The sequence below is a fragment of the Artemia sp. Qi Xiang Cuo genome, chromosome 15, assembly GCF_049724085.1.
Source record: "Artemia sp. Qi Xiang Cuo chromosome 15, ASM4972408v1, whole genome shotgun sequence".
In the NCBI taxonomy this organism is placed as follows: domain Eukaryota; kingdom Metazoa; phylum Arthropoda; class Branchiopoda; order Anostraca; family Artemiidae; genus Artemia; species Artemia sp. Qi Xiang Cuo.
Window position 1 is genome coordinate 41,874,421 of NC_142808.1, and position 21,368 is coordinate 41,895,788.

Sequence of the window (21,368 nt, forward strand, 5' to 3'; positions counted from 1 at the left end):
TCTATATACATCATAACACGACTTTTCTACACTTTAGATTGCATAAACTGCTCGATATTGGTCGACAACAACTAATCCTGGTAGATTATCTGAATTCATAGTCTACTGATCCTGATGTACTGCAGTTTCAGGGTCACATTTTCTACAGTAGAGTATGACTTCACTCTTGTCATATCTCATTGTATAGTCAATGATACTATTCTCATTCATTCTATGGAATTCACATGTTTCAATTTGCTTATTTGAAGCAATTTCATAAACAGTGTCCTCAAGTGTAGAATCACATTCCGTCACAGCCAAAAAAAAATCAGTGGGCTTATTATCATAACAGCCATTGTCTTCACAGCGATGACGTATAAACCATTTTATTTTGTTGTTCCAACAGTTGAATCGCTGACACGGTTCCTCCTCCCTGAACAATCTAAAATCACGACGATACCAATCTCGTAGCAATAAACTAAAATTACGGTTAGAATTATTTAGAATAATACCGGTATATGTATTCTCCCACTGATTACATTTATCATAATGCCAATTGGAGCATAGGTGACGTCTATGATGAGAGTTACGCACCTTTTCAAGACAGGAGTTACAACCTTTAATCTGTACAGTATATCCTCTATGCATTTTACACGGGTTGCATAATCTACACTTTTCATCATACTCATCAATCATTGTGCAATTCTCACATGATGACCAGCTGCCCAGTGTGTACATACATAACGGACATGTATGGAACATTTTGTTATGTGTTGACACTCTCACTGCCACAATGAAACTGAGCTAGCAACAACAAAAATTGTCTGAGATAGAGAGAGAGAGAGAGGATTAAATCATCCTTGAGCACCATCTTTCTCATGAAAAAAAGTCCTAAATTTCTAAACTAATGTTTAAAAGCATATCCACAATATCATTTGGCCGTGTCGTGATCAATATATCAATAAATTGTGTAAATGCATTTGGACCACGACGTAGAAACTTCATACAATAGTCTAATGATGGAGAATCAGTTTTCATTATATCGACAAGCATTCCCTGAGAAAATATCTTCCTTTGAACAGACAGCTCTAGAAAATTGTCATCTAGAATCAAACGTTTTTCCATAAGAACTAGATTCCCCCTGATTCGCTCTTTCTCGAATCTATCTGTTTTTCAGAGTCTTAACTCTCTCACAGCCAACTTCAAACTAACTGGAATTTTTTCTACTCTAAAAAAAATATACCCTATTCTACCGTAGGAAGAAAAAAAATATCATTGATTCAGAAACAATTTTATTGAACATAATTATAATGATAATAATATTCACTTATACATTTTGTTCTCATCAATATAATTCGATAGGACATCTAATGCTGACCGAAGTTTATTTATATGGAGAATATTCACTTTTCCAGCAAAACATAGCTGCTCCTCCTGCTTAAATTTGCTTAATGATATTACGTATCTAGCATACATAGTGTCTCATTCAAGACATAGTCTGCAACCATTTGTTATTTCCACAGCCACATCGGGTACTCATATATCATTGCTTGTATTGTTAGCTCCATCACTTACCTCCAATAATTTAAATACACCACTAATTTTTTCTCCACTAATATCGTCTCATATAAACTATTCGCTCTGAATTCGATTCTCTTACTAATATGAATTGTAGTGAAAACCATTTCTTTTATTCAAATCCCAATCACCAATCAAGTTATACTCACTCTCTTTGAAAAGGTGTAATGCCCTGTAGAAGTATTACCTATATGCATGGGGATAGTCACTCTTTTTGAAAAGGTGTAGAGTTTCTATAGAATAACATTGAAATTCCTAGGGGCGCAAGCAAATCCAGACGACACATACTACTTGTGACACCCTTCCCCAATCCTAACAAAAATTTGTATTCCTCGTGGTCTAGGCAATGATTCCAAAATGTTTCAAGTCGAGATCAAAACAGAGCTGCCTTGTCCCCATCCTGAGGTAGTTTTTTTTTTTTACTTCTTCTTATGAATGCTACAGTACGCTACTTGCATAGTTGTATATCGACGACAATGATATGTCAAACCAACGTTCCACTATGGGTAAAATAATCATCTGAAATAGACAGGTAATTAAAGATTAGCATTTTATCTTTGGATAAGGGGCTTGTAACTGTTTCAAATTATCCATCGATTATGCATAACTCTGTTATTTGAACTAAAAAAGGATGATTTTGCAAAAAAAAAGAAAGAAAAGAAAGGCAAAGGAGACTGCAGAAACTTACCTTTTTAAATCTAGTTTACCCAAATGATTTGGCTTATTTTCATCACATAATCGTATGACACACTAATTATAGATGGCTCCCTGAAGCATGCCAATATAAGGTTACTCTTGACATTAATTAATAGTACACATACAATAATTGTGTTTTTATTTACATGAGAATTTCACCTTACAAATCAAATATTTAGAAAAATGAATAAAAAAATTGAGTAACAAAAGAAAAATTGTTTAAGTAACATTACATTTAAGGAAATTCCTTGCGAAATGCGGGATTTGAACCAGACGACCTTTAACCGATAGGCACGATTTTATCCACAGCACTGTCACAAGGTAATAAGTAATTTTACTTTTCAACAAATATTAGGATAGTAATGGCTACAGTAGTCACTTGCACGATTAAATCAGATCAAGTATTTATTTGTATCAAGGGACAATTTAAAACACGAAAAGGTAAATATTTTGATATAAAAAAGCAAGTAGATGAAAAACCATGTAAAAAAGGGGGTCGAAGGAGGGTCCCATAACGCTCTTTTACATTTAAAACAGCCTTAGATCAAACAGCTAACAGTAAAGGTTTGGTCAATAGAAACCAGAAATCTAAAAAACTAAGTTTTAAACATAGGAGTCCTACTACTAGTACTACTACTATTACTACCTCTACTACAAACAACTCACTGCAGCATCCAGCCGCCTAAGGCCAACACAAATACTCACGTTCCTCCTCCATATCAATCTATTCAAACTCCGCCAAGGAGTTCCTCATTTCCCATAAATCTTTCCTTGCGACATTCTCACCCGACAAGGACGATCTTGGGCGATCATTCTTTATCCGCAAAACATGTTCCAACTATCTTTACCATTTTCTCACTATAGCCCTAGAATGCGGCATTGAACTTCATTTTTCGTATTGCTTACTGTTTAAAAAACGGGCAGTCAGTCGGGTACGCAAAACAATCCGTTGGCAATTTCAAACAGTTCGTGGTAACGAACCGTAAGTAAGGAGCGACCCAGCTCAATGGTAACTGAAACTCTAAAATAAAAATTTTTATATCAATAGATCCATCAAAAGGATCAGATTTTTATGCTGATTTCAAATATATAAGTTTAATCAAGTTTAGTCCTATCCATCAAAAGTTGCGCGCCTGAGAAAATTTGGCTGATTTTCGAAAAAAGAAGGAAATGCCCCCTAAAAGTTATAGAACCTTATTGAAAATCACACCACTATATTCAGCGTATCAGAGAACCCTACTGTAGAGGTTTCAAGCTCCTATCTACAGAAATGTGGAATTTTGCATTTTTTGCCAGAAGAAATAGCACGGATGCGTGTTTTTTTCCCAGGGGTTATTGTCTCGACCCAGTGGTCCTAGAATATCGTGGGAGGGCTCATTGGAACGGAAATTAAAAGTTCTAGTGCCCTTTTTAAGTGACCAAAAAATGGAGGGCAACTAGGCCCCCTCCCATGCTCATTTTTTTCCAAAAGTTACCCGTTCAAAATTTTTAGATAGCCATTTTGTTCAGCATGGTCGAAAATATGATAACTATGTCTTTTCGGATGACTTAATCCCCCGAGGTCCTCGGGGGGAGGGCTGAAAGTTATGAACTTTACCCAATTTTAACATATAGTATTGGTTATTGGGAAGTATACAGACGTTTTCAGTGGGGATTTTTTCTGGTAGTGGGGGGGGGGGGTGAGTCGATCGGGGATTATGTGGGAGGATCTTTCCATGAAGGAAGTTTTCATGGGGGAAGGGACATTGCTATGAAGGGGACGCCGGATTTCCCAGCATTATTTAAAAAAGAGATCAGAAGTTAAAAAAAAAAAACAAAAAAAAAAAAATTTTTTTAACTGAAAGTAAGCAGCAACATCAAAACTTAAAACCAATAGAAAATATTACGTATATGATTGGGTTCACCCCCTAGTCAAAACCTCGCTCTTTAAGCCAAAGATTTTTTAGTACTTTCATAAGAGCTATTTATTCTAAATAAAGGCCTTTGTGATTAAGCGGTCATTTTTAAAGAATTGGAACAAAATTCGAACTTTAGCTTAAAGAGTAAGGTATTGACTAGGGGGCGAACCTCCTAATATACGTATTAAAAATATATGAATATAGAAGTTCGTTACGTAAGTTAATTCGTAAGTTACGTATATTTATTACTAATAAAAACGTTCGTAAATATAATTAAACAAGTTTTGAGAAAGCCATTTAACCAAATAAAAGTAAAATTAATATGCACATTTTGTTTTAATTATTCATGTACGGTGAGGCAAAATCAAAACCTGCATTAATTCAAAAACGTTCAAAAATTAAATAAAAAAACAAGTTTTTTTTAACTGAAAGTAAGGAACGACGTAAAAACTTAAAACGAACAGAAATTATTCCGTATATGAAAGGGGCAGTCCCCTCCTCAACGCTTCGCTCTTTACGCCAAAGTTTGACTTTCTCACAAATCTATTTTTTTTAACAATAATAAACTTTAGCGTAAAGAGCGGGGCGTTGAGGAGGGGACAGCCCCTTTCGTATACGGAATAATTTCTGCACGTTTTAAGTTTTAACGTCGTTTCTTACTTTCAGTTAAAAAAAAACTTGTTTTTTTTTATTTAATCTCTGGAAAACATCTAGAAAGTCCTCCTTCATATAGCGAAGTGCCCACGCTTCAGGACCATATTTGACCACTGTATTCTCTGTAGCTTCCAATATTCGAATCTTGGTTCGCAGGCTTGTCTTCCTATTCATCCAGACTTTTTTTCAACCGTGAAAAAAAAAAAAAAAAAAAAAATCTGGGCTTTGAATATTCTACTTTTAACATCTTCACGTCACCCACCGTCTTAACTAATAATACTAACTAGGCAAGTGAAACTGTCCACTTGATTGATCTTTTCGTTCCCCAGCGTCAGCTTTCCTTCTTCTCTTATTCCTATACATAGTGACTTAGTCTTCCTAACATTAACTTTCAAACATATTCTTTCACCCTGAACTCGCAAAACCTCTAAAAATTCATCCATTTTGCCAACGTTTTCATCTAGGAGGATCATAGCATCAGCATAATCTAAGAATAGGAGTGTTTTACTTCCCCAATAGATTCATAAATAAAAACAACAAGTACAAACAACAGGGAATTTTTTCTTAAAACAGTGGAGCCTTAACCCTATATGAATTTCCTGAACTTACCTGAAGTAAGGATGCTAGAACTGTTTTAAAATTGTTTTAGTTTTAATGGTCATATGTTAATATGAGTTTCTTTTATATTTTAATTTGTTTTGCTGAGGAAGGCCCTTGGGTATAGGGTCGAAATATTTGTATAGGGTATAGATTCCACTGTCTTAAGAAAAATTTCCCTGTTGTTTGTATTTATGGTGGAAAGGCAGTGTGGTCTTCGTCGCTATTTACGTTCATTCAATGGATTCCCTATTCTCCCATTACCTTATCTGTGCTCCTTAGGACTAAGTCTGTCAAATGATCTATTTAAATGGGGATAGGGCGCAACCCTGCTAACTCCCGATTTAATACAAAATCAGCTAGCAGCCTCATTTCCTACCTTAATCACAGTTACGTTATTCTCGTACATAGCACAAATAACTTTAACATATTTATCTGGAATACCATACAAGGATAGGATCTTCGTTAAGGCTCTTCCATCAGCTGAATCAACGCTTACTCTTGATGGATAAAACTGAGGACAAAAGGAGTTTGATGACTCGGACATTTCTCAATTATTAACCTAAGAATGAAACTTGGTCAACGAATCCTCTCCTCTTCTTAAAACCACACTGTTCTTCAATAGAAAACATTATCTACAGCATCTCTTAAGTCTAAAAAGTATCATCACACTAAGTAATTTGCTTCCTACAGAAACCATGATAATTCGTCTATAATTACCACTCTCACTCATATCACCTTTTTTTAAAAGAGAGGTTTAAATAGTTTTACTAAAATCGCTAGGTAATTCCCCTTCTTCAAAAATCATACTCATAATCTTCAGTAACTTGCCTCAATCTCCACAGCCACCGAACTTATGTAGCATGCTGATAGCACGTGGAACCTTACTCTTTTTAATTCTTTCAGTAAAATCACAAATTCTTCATCAAAAAATAAATCTTGCTTCAAATCCAAAGTGTCAGAAAATTTTTTTGATCTTTTTTTATATCCTTTTCTGTAACTCTATCACGGTTTAACACATTCTCAAAACGATTTTCCTATCACTCTTTAACTCTTTTCTATCACTAATTGTTGCCGTGTTCTTACCTTTAACTGGGAAAAGTCGAGATTGCCTATTCGCTCTCAACTTATTATCAGGCCAGCACAATATTTTACTGTTATATCTTCTTACTGCATTTTCAAGATCTTTAGCAATTTTATCCATGGCCTCCATTTCACACCTCCTTAATTCGTATTTTAATGCTTTCTCCGCTTTTTTTTATATTCCTCTTCTTTTTATATGATCTACCACTCAAATAATTCGTGTACAGGCCCCTCCTTCTCTCTTTTAGATATAAAATAATATCACAAATATTCCTAGCTGCCTTTCTAACTTTCTTCCCTATGACACCATCAGTGACTTAACAAACTATTTTCTTAAAGTTATTCTATCCATTTTAGGCTATATATTGTCAAATTTTAAGCTCTCCAATGTAGCGTCCAACTGTTCCTAGAAAATTTCCGTCAGATTGTCATCCAGGAGTCTAACAGGATGTCCAAGGGATAAAGTCCTGGAGTCTAAGGGATAAAATTATCCCTTTCTAAATTTCAACTTTCGATAAGCCCTGGACACTACTAGATGGTGATCTTTACTTTTAACATCAATAACAGCACTCCTATACACCCTTGTATCTTATGTCGATGCTCACATTCTTCGGTTTACACTAACCATTTTATGACCAAATGCTGTATTGGTTATAACTAGATCTCTATACCTACAAAATTGCAGCAGTCTTTAATCATTACTGTTTTCTTTTCCTATACGAAATTTACCTAGGCTAAGGTATCATCCATCCCTATTTCTACCGACCTGGGCATTAAAATTAAAAAAAATCTCCTAATAAAAATACCCTATTTCTACGCAAGATCTTGTATATTTGTTCCTGTAGCTGTAAGTAAAATACATTTGAGTCACTACTATCTCCATTAGTCGGTTGTACAGGGGCACTTACTGCTATGACTGATACCCTCCACTTTTTAGTCATAAAATGAGTGACTAGTATTCTATTAATAATACCTTCCCAACCTAAAGAAAATTTAGCAGCTTCCTTATTCATCATGAGTCCTACTCCCTGCCTATGCATCCCATCCTTCCTTCCTGAGTAAATAAATTCTATGTCACCAAAATTCATGTTTCCAACCCCTTGGATATGAGTGTCTGAAACATCTAATAAGTCCGTTCGAAGCGTTTGAATTTGTCAGGCAATATGTCGACACAAGTGTTGTTTTTTGAAGTTGTAACATTCCAAGTTGCAATTTTCATATTCTTTAAATCATTGAAATTATTACGGCACCGGGAAAAGCAATGGTCCCAGAACCATTGTAGAATGGGGACTAACACATCTTCTCAAGTCTACACGAAGTGCTAGTCTTTTGGATCTCCAGTTAGAGGAGACTTTGTGCAACAGGGTTTTCCACACTTGGCGTTGCTTTTCTATCAACAAGAGTCGAAATCCTACACAGACAATTTCAAAATAACTTAGCTAGGAAGAGGTTTTTCAAACCAAAAAAGCCCACCAAACCCAGAAGAAACCCGTTAATCCGAAACCGGAAGGCCTTAAACACAGAATAAGAAAGAACGATATCAATTATCCATGCTGATTCTTAATATGCAAAATATATTATTTTTAAAGTTGCTCATTAAAATTTTTTTAGCACATGAAACTTTTACAATTGTAGAAATAAGAATGAAACTCTATAAAAAAGAGTGCGATCCAACAGCTTGATTTTATTGTACTGCGATCTTTTCTGCAAGCTTGTCACAGTCCATTTCTTCAATTTGCAATCCACTAAAGATCGCAATATGCTCAATTATACATGTTGGACCTTCTGGAAAAGATTCCTTCACGACCTAACTTCTTTGTTTTTCTAGGTCGTCACTAGTAGGGCACTGAAATATAACGACACTATCCTAAAATTTCCAGCCAAATTGTCGGAGATTTAGGAACTGCAACTTCGTGCTTAGCTTGCAAGTTTCTATTTTGCATTTTCCACATTCTTTCCATTTCTTTAATTATATCTTCATTGGAAGCTGTCTTTCCCGTAAGCTTGTTACAGCCCGCTTCTTTAATCCACAATCATTTCAATGATCGTAACCTGCTCAATGCGACACAAGCTTGATCTTTTGCAAAAGTTCCTTACCTAGACAGACAACCGTTGGATCGACTACACATCCATGCAGTTCACTGAACAGGCCCAATTGAGAATTAACAGAACTACGCTCTCTAAACGGTTCCACAGATTCTTTTTGCAAGAACTAAAACCGATTCCAGTTCAATTAGATGAATTCCATTCTTTCTAAAGTCTAAGCAAACACTCGGAGCATCATTCTGGTACATTTGTGGTCTGCGATAATTCGGCCAAGATTATTTCTGTTACTGTTCCAGTTGTACCGTTAACTAAACCCTTCTCAACGGGTGATATTTGACCTAAGCATAAATTTTGTACGTCGAAATATTTTAGACAATTTTGGCAAGACCCCAATTTTATTTATACCATATGAGACAATTTCACCTATATCGGCCCTGGCAACAACCTGCAAAGGTTCAGCTAGTCGATCTTGTGCCTTTATTTTGATAGTTTGAGTGTCATCAGGATCAAGCTTCTTGAGAACAGCGGTACTGTAGGCTTTTAATTGGTCTCTTGCAGGATCCCTCCCTCATTCCCTCGCTATATTTCTATCTACCTACGCATCTATTTTTTATTTTTCTATCCATATCCCCTTCAATTATCAAAACTCTCTTTTGATTTTATTAATTGCACATTGCTCTTCAATATGAATATCATCTTACATATGAAGATGCAGTTTTGTCAAAAATTACATTTTATTTTAATAATATGTTTTTAGTACTTACAAAATGCACTTGCTATATAAATTTACTTTAAAACGAGCCCTTAAAAAGCTCTCTATGATGTTCCAGTACCCCGCTAACAGTGAAAAAAAAATTTACACATCGGTGCAAACCATGCAAAAAAAAAGTTATTTCCTTGTTAATTAAGGCAGGGGACTGCAAGTTTCCTACATAGGATTTTCGGCAACGGCGATTCCAATTATGTACTTCTTGTTTCGATCCGACGTCATTTTCAAAGGGTTTCAGTAAGGTCATATACAAGGGGGGAGGTTGCCTTCCCCCTGAAATTTTTGTCCAACTCGTAAAAACGTAAAAAAAATGCATATAAATAAACTGTTTATGCGTTTTCAAAGTAGTTTTTTTTGTAAACACTCCCCCCCCCCCTCGAACAAAATCATAAATACAAACTTGAGTTTCAGGCTGTTTTTCAAATTCCCATGAATTTGTTTTTAAAATAACATTTTACTATTAAGACTAATCGAAATAAAAGTCACCATTCCTGGATCATCTGAATATAGCAATTTTTTCTCACAAGACAGTTTTTTACTTACTTTAGGTCGGGGTTCATTCTTTACTAGATTATAGCTATTGGTGCAACTATGAAACATGGTAAGGAAACAAGAAAGAGTACATATCAAAGACTAAATGTGTTTTGATACATTTTATCATATTTTCACGAGTCGGGCAAACACTTCGGGGGAGGAGGTTCAGACCCCCTAATCCCTCGTCTGAATAAGACTTGGCTGTAATATATATTTTCTGCACCTTAGTATTTTTTTTTCAGGAGTATTAATTTATTTACACAAAATTTACAGAAAACAAACGCCAAGGAACCTTTCGGTTTGTTAGGCCAACTCCAACTTCCAACACATAATTCAATATAAATAAGCAAAAACAAAACATTATCCCCCGCCGACGGGCCATTGATAAATATTATTACAAAAATCCCTCAATTTTCCCCGGAAACTACTTCGGTCATGCTCACGCACAACCCCAATTGGTAAATGACTCCAGGAGCTCGGCAAAACATGCCATGCCAAGCAGAGAACTGTGATCGGGTTGTTTCACACTGCAGCCGCCGAAAAGCATCTGCATTTCTTGTATTATCATTAAATAAAAAAATCAAGTTTTTTTTAACTGAAAGTAAGGAGCAACATTAAAACTTAAAACGAGCAGAAATTATTCTGTATATGGAAGGGACTGTCCCCTCCTCCCCGCCCCACTCTTTACTCTAAATTTTTCCATTGTTAAAAAAAAATAGAGTTGTGAGAAAGTCAAACTTTAGCGTAAAGAGCAAGGCGTTGAGAAGGGGACAGTCCCTTTTACATACGGAATAATTTCTGTTCGTTTTAAGTTTTAATGTCGCTCTTTACTTTCAGCTAAAGAAACTTGTTTTTTTTATTTAATTTTTGAACGTTTTTGAATAAATGCAGGTTTTGATCTTGGCTCACAGTACATGAATAATTAAAACAAAATTTTCATATTATTTTAATTTTATTTGGTTAAATGGCTTTCTAGAAACTTGTTTAATTTTATTAAGGAACGTTTTTATTAGTAATAAATACACGTAACTTACGAATTAACTTACGTAACGAACTTCTATATTCATATATTTTTAATACGTATGTTAGGGGGTTCGCCCCCTAGTCAATACCTTGCTCTTTAAACGAAAGTTCGAATTTTGTTCCAATTCTTTAAAAATGACCACTTAATCACAAAGGCCGTTAATTAGAATAAATAGTTCTTATGAAAGTACTAAAAAATCTCTGGCTTAAAGAGTGAGGTATTGACTAGGGGGTGAACCCAATCATATATGTAATATTTTCTGTTCGTTTAAAGTTTTGATGTTGCTGCTGTTGCAGTTAAAAAACTTTTTTTATATTTAATTTCTGATCTTTTTTTAAATAATGCTGGGAAGTCCGGCGTCCCCTTCATAGCAATGTCCCTTCCCCCATGAAAACTTCCTGCATGGAAAGATCCTCCTACATAACCCCCGCCCCCCGGCACGTACGCAGGAATTTGTTTCGGGGGGGGGAGCCAATTTGTTTCGGGGGGGGGGGCAAATCCTTCAAACCCATTATTCTGTGAGAAAAATCAGAAAATTATGGGAAAATGAAAAAAATCGTGAGATTTCGGGGGGGGGGCCGGGCCAGGAGGCCCCCTCCCTGCCCGACCCCCCCCCTCACTACCAGGAAAAATCTCCCCTGAAAACGTCTGTACTGTATACTTCCCAATAACCAATACTATATGTTAACATTGGGTAAAGTTCATAACTTTCAGCCCTCCTCCCGGGAACTTCGGGGGATTAAGTCATCCCAAAAGGCATACTTATAATATTTTCGAACATGCTGAACAAAATGGCTATCTCAAAATCAGGTGACTTTGGGAAAACAATGAGCGTGGGAGGGGGCCTAGTTGCCCTCCATTTTTTTGGGGTCACTTAAAAAGGGCATAGAACTTTTAATTTCCATTCCAATGAGGCCTCCTACGATATTCTAGGACCACTGGGTCAATACGATCACCCCTGGAAAAAAAAATAAATAAACACGCACCCGTGATCTTTCTTCTGGAAAAAATGAAAACTTCCACATTTTTGCAGATAGGTGCTTGAAATCCCAACGGTAGAGTTCTCTGATACGCTGTATATGATGTTGTTAAGTTCATTAAGAATTTATTGCCCTTGAGGGGTCTTTCCCCCTTTTTTCAATAATCAGCCAAATTTTCTCTGGCGCGTAACTTTTGATGGGTATAATTAAACTTGTTGAAACTTATATATTTGAAATCAGAATTAAAATCTTATTCTTTTGATGTATCTATTGGTATCAAAATTCCGTTTTTTAGAGTTTCGGTTACCATTGAGCCGGGTCGCTCCTTACTTACAGTTCGTTACCACGAACTGTTTGATTGTGAAGATCCACACCAGTTATAAACATGCCATTAAAACATTCTGAGGTAAAATTATTAATAATATCAAACATTAGCATAGATCGATAAAAAAAAGGAATATACCTGCTACAGGAAAAATATTCAATTTCAAATACACATTTCTCACTGAATCTCTCGGTCCATAATTTGATAAAATCCTAATTGTAGAATTCTGCCAAGTTGCTAGGCGTTTTAGATGGGATTGAAAAGTTGAAGACCATACCGAACAACAATATAAAAGGTAACAATGGACAAGTGAAAAAGACAAAAGTCTAAAGACTATTTTCGGACAAATATGCTTCAATTTCCTAATAATTCCCATATTACGGGCAATTTTAGATGTTATACAATTTATATGATCTGAAAAACTAAGCGTCTCATCTACAATAATACCTAAATATCTAGTCGAGTGTACTCCATTAATAAATGAATTTCCACACCTCAACTTATCTACCCAAGTATAATTCTTATCTACCCAATATTCTGGCTCAATGAATTAGTGGGGCTGTTTTTCGATTTTTCGTCATTTAAACAAGTTCAAACGGCGATAAAATCATTTATGACCATCACAGATTTTCACAGGAGATAAAATTATATTTTTTTATAACTTGATAATTGTTATTTTGATGGGTTTTTTTTTAGCTTTCTTGGCACATTTGGCTTTCGTCGCTAAGAATGTAACAAAAGAACTTTGATCAAAAGAGTTGTTCTTGGCTTATTGTGACCAGAAAAGGAATGGTAAACTTATTGTTACTCTCAAATTCGATTTAGATTTTTGCATTTGTCTAATTATATGTCATTATATCAAATATCCCCACCCATAAAACTCTTAAAGGGGAGTGAACGCCTCTAGAATACCTATAAGTTTCCTTTATCATATATGGTTTTATCTGTTCTGGAGGAAAACAATTTGGCACAAAAGGATTTTAACATGAATAATTGCACCTGGCAAATTTCTGAAAGGGGGATTTTTTTTTTTCCAGTGAGACAAAATCAAAGGAACAAAAATACCTCACAATAATATATTTATAACAAGAATTTTTATCAGAGCAGCTAATCAGACTAAGTAATGTCAAGAGGATACAACAAATGTCTAGGGATATAACAGGTAAAAAACAGGTATGAAAGGGGACAGCCCCTTTCATATACGGAATAATTTCTGATCGTTTTATGTTTTAATGTCGCTCCTTACTTTCAGTAAAAAAACTTGTTTTTTTATCTAGTTTCTAATTATTTTTTTTTTTTTTGGCTAAATGGCTTTCTCGAATGTTGTTTAATGTTATTTACGAACGGTTTTATTAGTAATAAATATACGTAGCTTACGAATTAACTTACATAACGAACTTCTAAATCCGTATATTTTTATTACGTATATTAGGGGGTTCGCCCCCTCGTCCTTACCTCACTCTTTACGCTAAATATCGAATTGTTTTCCAATTCTTTAAGAGTGACTCCTAAACCACAGAGACCGTTAAATTAAAATAAATAGCTCTTATGAAAGTACTAAAAAAAAACTTAGCGTAAAGAGCGAGATATTGACTAGGGGGCGAACCCAATCATATAAGTAACAGTTTCTGTTCGTTTTGTTCTTCAGTTGAAAAACTTTTCAGTTGAAAACTTGTTTTTTTATTTAATTTCAGATCGCTTTTTTTTAAATAATGCTAGGAAATCCGGCGCCCCCTTCACAGCAATGTCCCTTTCCCCATGGAAACTTCCTGTATGGAAAGATCCTCCCACGTTACCCCCGACCCCCTCCCACTACCAGAAAAAATTCCCCTGAAAACGTTTGTATGTTTCCCAATAACCAAATCTATATGTAAACATTGGGCAAAGTTCATAACTTGCAGCCCTTTCCCCGGGGACAGCGGGGGATTAAGCCATCCTCAAAGACACAGTTATTATATTTATCGACCATGTTGAACAAACTGGCTATCTCAAAATTTTCAAAATTATTCAAAATTTTGATCGGGTGACTTTGGGAAAAAATGAGCATAGGAGCGGGCCTTGTTGCCCTTCATTTTTTTTGTCACTTAAAAAGGGCAGTAGAACTTTTAAATTTCCGTTCAAATTAGCCCTACCGCGATATTCTAGGACCGCTGGATCGATAGGATCACACATGAGAAAAAAAAAAAAAAAAAAAAACCATCCGTGATCTTTCTTCTGCCAGAAAAAACAAAATTTCACATTTTTATATATAGGAGCTTTAAACTTCTATAGTAGGGTTTTATGGTTAGCTGAATCTGATGGTTTCATTTTCATTAAGGTTCTATGACTTTTATGGGGTGTTTCCCCTTTTTTTCGAAAATACGGCAAATTTTCTCAGGCATGTAACTTTTGATGGGTAAGACTAAACTTGATGAAACTTATATATTTGAAATCATCATAAAAATTGGATTGTTGTGATGTACCTATTGGTAACAAAATTCCTTTTTTTAGAGTTTCGGCTACTATTGAGCCGGGTCGCTCCTTACGTGAACTGTTTGACTATGATGTTTATTATAGATTTTTATGTATTCCTAGTGTGAAAGAACCTGTTTAAGTGTGAAAGGCTGGTTAAAGTCAAAAGTCCCAACAATACATATCCTTTTTAGACTGAGACGATGCCGTAGACAAAGTTTTAAGAGAAGAACAGTGCGGTTTTAGAAAAGGTAGAGGATGTGTCGACCTAAGTTTCACTCTTAGGCTAATAATTGAGAAGTGCCTAAGTTGTCAAACACCTTTGGTCTTCAGTTTTATAGATTAAGATGAAGCATTCGATTCTGTTGATAGAAAGGCTGTAATGAAGATCTTATCTTTGTATGGTTTACCAAATATATACATTAAAGTGATTAGTGCTGTGTACAAGAATAACACTGCTGCGGTTAAGGTAAGAAATGAGGTTAGCAGCTGGTTTTTCATTAAATCAGAAGTTATGCAGGGTTGTGTTCTATCTCCCTTTGTATGGATTATTTTGATGGACTTTGTTTTAAGGAGCACAGGAAAGGCAATGGGAGACCACGGAATCAAATGGGGAGGAAAAAGACTCTTGGACTTGGATTATGCTGATGATTTAAGCATCCTAGATGAAAGTGTGAGCAAAATGAATAAAGTTTTAGAGGTTTTGCGAGTTCAGGGTGCTAGAATTGGTTTAAAAATTAATGTTAGGAAGACTAAGTCACTAAGTCTAGGAATAAGTGAAGATGAAAAGGTGACGTTGGGGAATGAAAAGATTGATCAGGTGGGCAGCTTCACTTACCTTGGTAGTATTATTAGTAAAGATGGTGGGAGCAGTGAAGATGTTAAATATAGAATAGCCAAGGCTCAGGGTGTTTTTTCAAAGTTAAAAAAATTCTGGAAGAATAGGAAGATAAGTTTGCAAACCAAGATTAGAATAATAGCAGATACAGTGATGACAGTTGTCAAATCAGACTTTAAAGCATGGGCATTTCAAAATGCGGATGAAGATCTGATAGATGTTTTCCAGAGCCATTACTTAAATTATGCTTTTGGTACAAGGCTGACTGACCGTATTTAAAGCGGTAGGCTGTACGAAAAGTATGTTGCAATACCACTTTCTAGTGCTGTAATGAAGGAAAAGTTGAGGTGGCTAGGGCACGTTTTGCGGATAAAAGATGACAGATTGCCAAAGATTGTCCTTTTCGGCCAACCATCTAGGGCTAAACGGAAAGCAGGTCGTCCGTGTCTGGGGTGAGAGTACGTCATAAATAAAGATTTAAAGGAAATGGGAACTTCGTGGGCGGGTGTAAAAAGGGTGGTTTTGAATAGATTGGGATGGAGGCGGAGCGTGCGTGCCTGTGTTGCCCTCAGGTGGCTTGGTTCTGCGGTTAGATGTTAGTAGTAGTAGTAGTAGTAGCCTTATTCGATGGGAGAAAAGACCAACAAGAATTTTAACGCAAATTATTGCACCAGGCAAATTTCAGAAAGGAGAAAGTATTTTCCCCTGCAAAATTAAACCAGGCTAATAAATCCTCACAATAATTTATCCCCAACAAGAATTTTATCAAAATGCTAATCAGAGTAAGTAATTTCAAGAGAAAACAACAAATGTTTAGTGATAGAACAGGTCAAATTCATCCTCACCTCGATAATACCATGAAAGCCAAAGGATATGCGAGGAGCCCATTTTCGATATAAGCTCCATTCCGGGGCTTATATCCCGTGTCCAGTATTTTTGTTCGAGGGGGGGGGGGGTCAAAAAACCTTCCCGTGGACATGTACTACATGGATTTCAAGGCTCTCACGATTGATCAGAACTTTAATCTCTACCTCCATTCCATGTTTCTACTTTTTGAATAATTTTCATATGATCATTGTGACGATTTTAGCTGATGATTGTGATGATTTTAGATGATAATTAGCATAGTTTTATACATTTTTACGTTTGCCTAGGATGAAAGAACTTTTTAAGTGTGAAAGCCTGTTCAAAGCCGGAAGCCCCAACAATACATACCTTTACTATAATTTGATTGGAGAAATGATACAACTTTATACAAAAAGTATTTTAATGTAAACAACTACACCTGGAAAGTTCCTAGGAAGAAAAAGGCTCTTCCCTAGCTGGGAAAAGAAAGGGAACTAGAGTATCCCATCATTAGGTATTTATAAAATGGTCTGGAACACCAAACGATTATCCTTTTCGTTCCCAGAGATAAATCAAGTAGACTAACTCTGAAATATCCCAAACCCTTCCCCAATAAAAAATAAACAATGGCAGATAAATATCAAAAGAATGAGATTTATAAATGTTAAAACTTTAGGTAGAAGAACTGATAATAATTTGCTAAATAAGAAAGGTCAGATGAGTCAAATAGTTTAGGTGAAAAAAAAAAAGATTATTTTTTATACAAGTAATTGTTGAACGATTGCTGGAAAGTTCGGCTCCAATTTAGGACAAAACTTTTTATCATAAGGCAGCAAGGGGAGTGAAAATTAAATCTAATAGTTTAAATTGGCTAAGTTGAAACTTACACAGCCTAATTTGTCGAAAAATAAATTAAAACTAAAAAATTAAAGGACCATAGATTTAAATGCCACAAAATCTAAAAAATAATTTTTAAAAAGTAAAACTAAAAAAAGGCACCTGTTTATTATACGCCACTCACTCAAGTTTACGCTGTGTAGAAACTCTAGAACAAACCGGTTTCTTCCTTAGTTTCTTGGTTACTTTTGAAACAAATTTGGGCTATATATTTGCAAATTAGGCGGGATGGGGGCAAAGTATACCGGGTCTGCATGCAAAATGTGTTAGGTGCAACTATTCTGCATGTTATGAAGTAAGAATTGTTTTGCAACTTCAAACTGTCCCAATACTTTACCCCCATCCTCTAATGTGCAAATATATAGCCTGAATTATATATTTCCTATTTATTCTGTCACTTGTCTCTCTCTTGTCTCACGCTAAGCTGAAAGAAACTAACGAAGAAACCGGCTTGTTCTTGAGTTTTACACAGCGTAAACTCGAGTGAGTGGTGTATAATACACAAGTACCGAAAAACCTAAAAAAAAAGAAAAAGAAAAATGAGGCCGCAAAATACAAAAAAGGAAGAGAAAGTGAAAAATCCGCTAAAAAGAAAAAGCTTAAAAACATGACACCAGACAGCTTAAGATCGTGAAGATTTTCCTTTGTAGGTGTACTTGCCTTTGGGAATCAGCAGATTCTTATGGTTGGAATTTTCACATATGAAAAGCATTGTCAAATTCAACTGATTAATTTGCTTGTTTATTTTCACGGTTCAATGTGGCAACACTGAAGAAAATGTGATACTGCCCCCAAAAATCATTATTCTAAAACAGCAACAGCAACAAACAATTAAAAAATCCCGGTTTCCGTGTATAAACGGATCTGAGACAGGTCCACAAGACAATAAACGTTCTTAATTTTGATGACACTGCTACTTAAATGTCAAGTCATAATTTTGATAAATATGAAGAGCATGATGACCATAGGGATTGTATATGAAATCAAGTGAATGATTCCAAAGGATTACTTAAAGATTTAGCAACATAACCCGAATCTTAGTTTTATACAATTGGTAAGTGTGTGTAACTCCAGGCCAATTACAAATCTGAAAAGAATCACATTTTGCTATGCGACGGGTTCCTAAAGCCTGAAGACAAGCAAACATGTCTTATCTTACTACTACTACCACTACTAACAACTCAGAGCAGCAACAGGCCGCCTGAGGCAAACACAGCTACTCACGCTACTCCTCCAGCCCAATCTATTTAAAGCTTTACACATTCCCAGGAGGTTCCAATTCCTTTCAAATCCATTCTTACGATCTCTTGTCATCCAATCGGGGACGAACTGCTATTCGTTTGGCCCTAGATGGATGGCAGAAAAGGACGATCTTTGGCGATCTGTCGTCCTTTATCCCCATAACTTGTCCTAGCCACCTCAATCTTTGTCCCATTTTAGCCCTAGACAGCGGAGTGGAACCACATTTTTCCTGCAGCTTACTATTTGAAATACGGTTAGTCACAAGAAAATGTGGGTTTTGTCTTATTTCTTTTGTTTATATTTGTCGTCTAGGTTTAAGTATTCATCCAATCCCGACTTATAAACCAGCACCATTTTTATAACTACTTTTTCAAACGGCTAATTTAAAATATTTCAACCCAATCAGTGAAGCATCATCATGAACAAAACATGCACGATGGACAAGAAAGAAAAAAAACAGATGAAATCTGACCCAAGAATATTTTAAATAAAAAACAAATAAATGTATAAATTAAATTGAAGCATACAGATATCAAAAGATTTCGAAGGGGTTTCATATCTTTCAATGCTAGCGGCACGCTACAACCGTATCGGTTCAGCCAAACTACAAAATATTCTGTCATCATAGAAGTCTACTCGGTTCTGTCTACATACCCTGCAAACTGCAAGTTTATCGGACTAATTTAGAGCCCGTTTTCGGCCGTCATGATTCAATCCACCCTTCTTCTGCATATATACCCTTATAGTATACTTAAAGCCAGAAATGAAAAAGAAACAGAAAGATGGCAGCAGCGAAGAATTTATGCCCATGAACGTCTGGAGTTAAGTTTTGTCCATTTTTACAGACTCCAGAATCATTCTTACGAGTAGTACTGGTCCCAATCCCGCTTCCAAGTCAATAGAATCTTCATGGATACAAAAATCTTTACAACTTAAAACCACAAGAAAAAAAAACCCTTACCTTATTAATTCAGGTATCTTTTTTTTCCTGCCTCTCTTTTTGGGGCCTTGAATCAAATTATGCAGATGGGGTGACATCTCTGGATGATTGTAAGGCGGAGGATAGCATCCATTCATAGGGCGTGGAATCATACCATCCTCTTCAACGAAGCTATAGGGATCTTCAAGACTTTCTGATTTGTATGTATCCTCTAAAAAAAGAAAACTATTTAGAAGAGGGACGAAATTACTACAAAAGCCTATGACATGTAGCAAGAGCGTCAAAAGACCACGAAGAAATTTCCACGTACTGTGCGGGTAAGTTTAAATCGAAAGGGAAAATGTTCATAAAAAAAGAAAAGACAGACACATTCTAAAAATTATGGAAAACAACAGGAAAATCTGTCAAAACTATAGTTAGTTTAGTGGGGCCTTTTCCAAGATGCTCTTCGCTAATTCTACGTTTTCCTTCTTTTCTTTATATTAGTGGAATTTTGTCCTTATTGAGGCCACATGTAAATGGCGACTGATAAAGATCATTTGAACTAATAAAACTAAATTCACACTCCCAGATAATTTTAGCGTCAGAAGATAAGAAATCGAGACCTATAAGTTTCCATCAATTAGACCATTTATAAATACTCAGTAGCTCTGTGTGCTCTAGCTTCAAAGCAAAGAGTCCGAGACACATATAGAGCAGAAACAGACAACAGAAAAAATTAAAATTACCAGCACCACCTGGCATTTGGAAATTTTGTTGCCTTTTTTTTTAGCCTAACCTAAACTGCTGTTTTTTTTCAAGTACTTCGTAACGTGGGGGGGGGGGCAAGTTGCCTTCTAACACCGGTAGGCCAACCAACCTATATCAGCTAGCCTACATAACATTCAACGACTCAGGCCTACTTTTTAGGGACTATATTTTGACCTAAATAATTCTTGAATACATAAAATAGGGATTATCGCTTACAGATAAATTTTAGCCTTCGTTCTACAACACTACAAATTAATCGTATCAATTATCCAATTTTGCTTGGAATTTTATAATTTTTGACAAAGTGGTCCGACATCACACTTTCCCGGCTCTAGTAGGTTTTAATCCTACTCTCCCTATCCTATTACCTCTCTATCCCCATTTAACTCAACGTTGATTGCCTCCCCGTAAAAGACCCACGATAGAATTCTTTTTTTTTTTTTTTTTTTTTTTTTTTTTTTTTTTTTTTTTTTTTTGCTTCAAAAATTAATTTGCGATATAGTACTGATTTTAAATAAAATGTTAAAACAAAAAAAAAACGATATATTTATTTTCAAACGGTATTTTGTAGAAACCTAATAATTAAGAAAAGGTTGTTTAAAATGTCTCCTAGAATAATACGAAACAAATCAATGATCTAGAAGCGAAAAACCAGAAAAAGTCAAAATTTAAGTGCAGAAAAAAAGAAGAAAAAGGTCAATCCAGAGCAGGAGGGATAACAGTGCTCCTGCCTCGTCGTCTCGATACGTTGAGAATCATTAAATACTTATTTGGGCTAATTTTACGCTAAAGTAGCTAAAAAGACTTTTTCGTAGTTTAACTCCCCTCCCCCCAAAAGAGGATACACCTTTCCCAATCAGAATTTGTCTAAGCCTTTCAAAAAGAAAAAAAAAATTGAAGAAAAAATGTAACGAAATGATTTGCACGACTTTCCACTGAACTTGGCCAAAAAAGAAAAAGAAAGTAATTTAAACTTGCTTCTCCGGAATTCTGAACCAAAAAACGGTCCTTGCAAAATAGAACTACCGAGGGTCTGATCTTACTAGGTTCAGCTACTATGAAGTTACTACAAGTAACTAGTAGAAGACTGATTTAATTAACACTTATTCAACTTGAACTTTCAAACAGTTCGTGGTAACGAACTGTAAGTAAGGAGCGACCAGGCTCAATGGTAACCGAAACTCTAGAAAACGGTATTTTGATACAAATAGATACATAATCCTACCTATCAAAAGTTAGGC

General features: G+C 35.5%; 1 protein-coding gene across 1 annotated transcript in view; it reads right to left on the minus strand.

The window, feature by feature from the left end:
* Tdg (Thymine DNA glycosylase) overlaps positions 1-21,368 on the minus strand; it is a 286,925-nt gene that overhangs the window by 153,131 nt on the left and 112,426 nt on the right. The window contains exon 4 of the mRNA XM_089101197.1: positions 19,399-19,588. Within this exon, the coding sequence (XP_088957323.1) occupies positions 19,399-19,588 (190 nt within the window). The remainder of the gene's footprint in view (positions 1-19,398; positions 19,589-21,368) is intronic.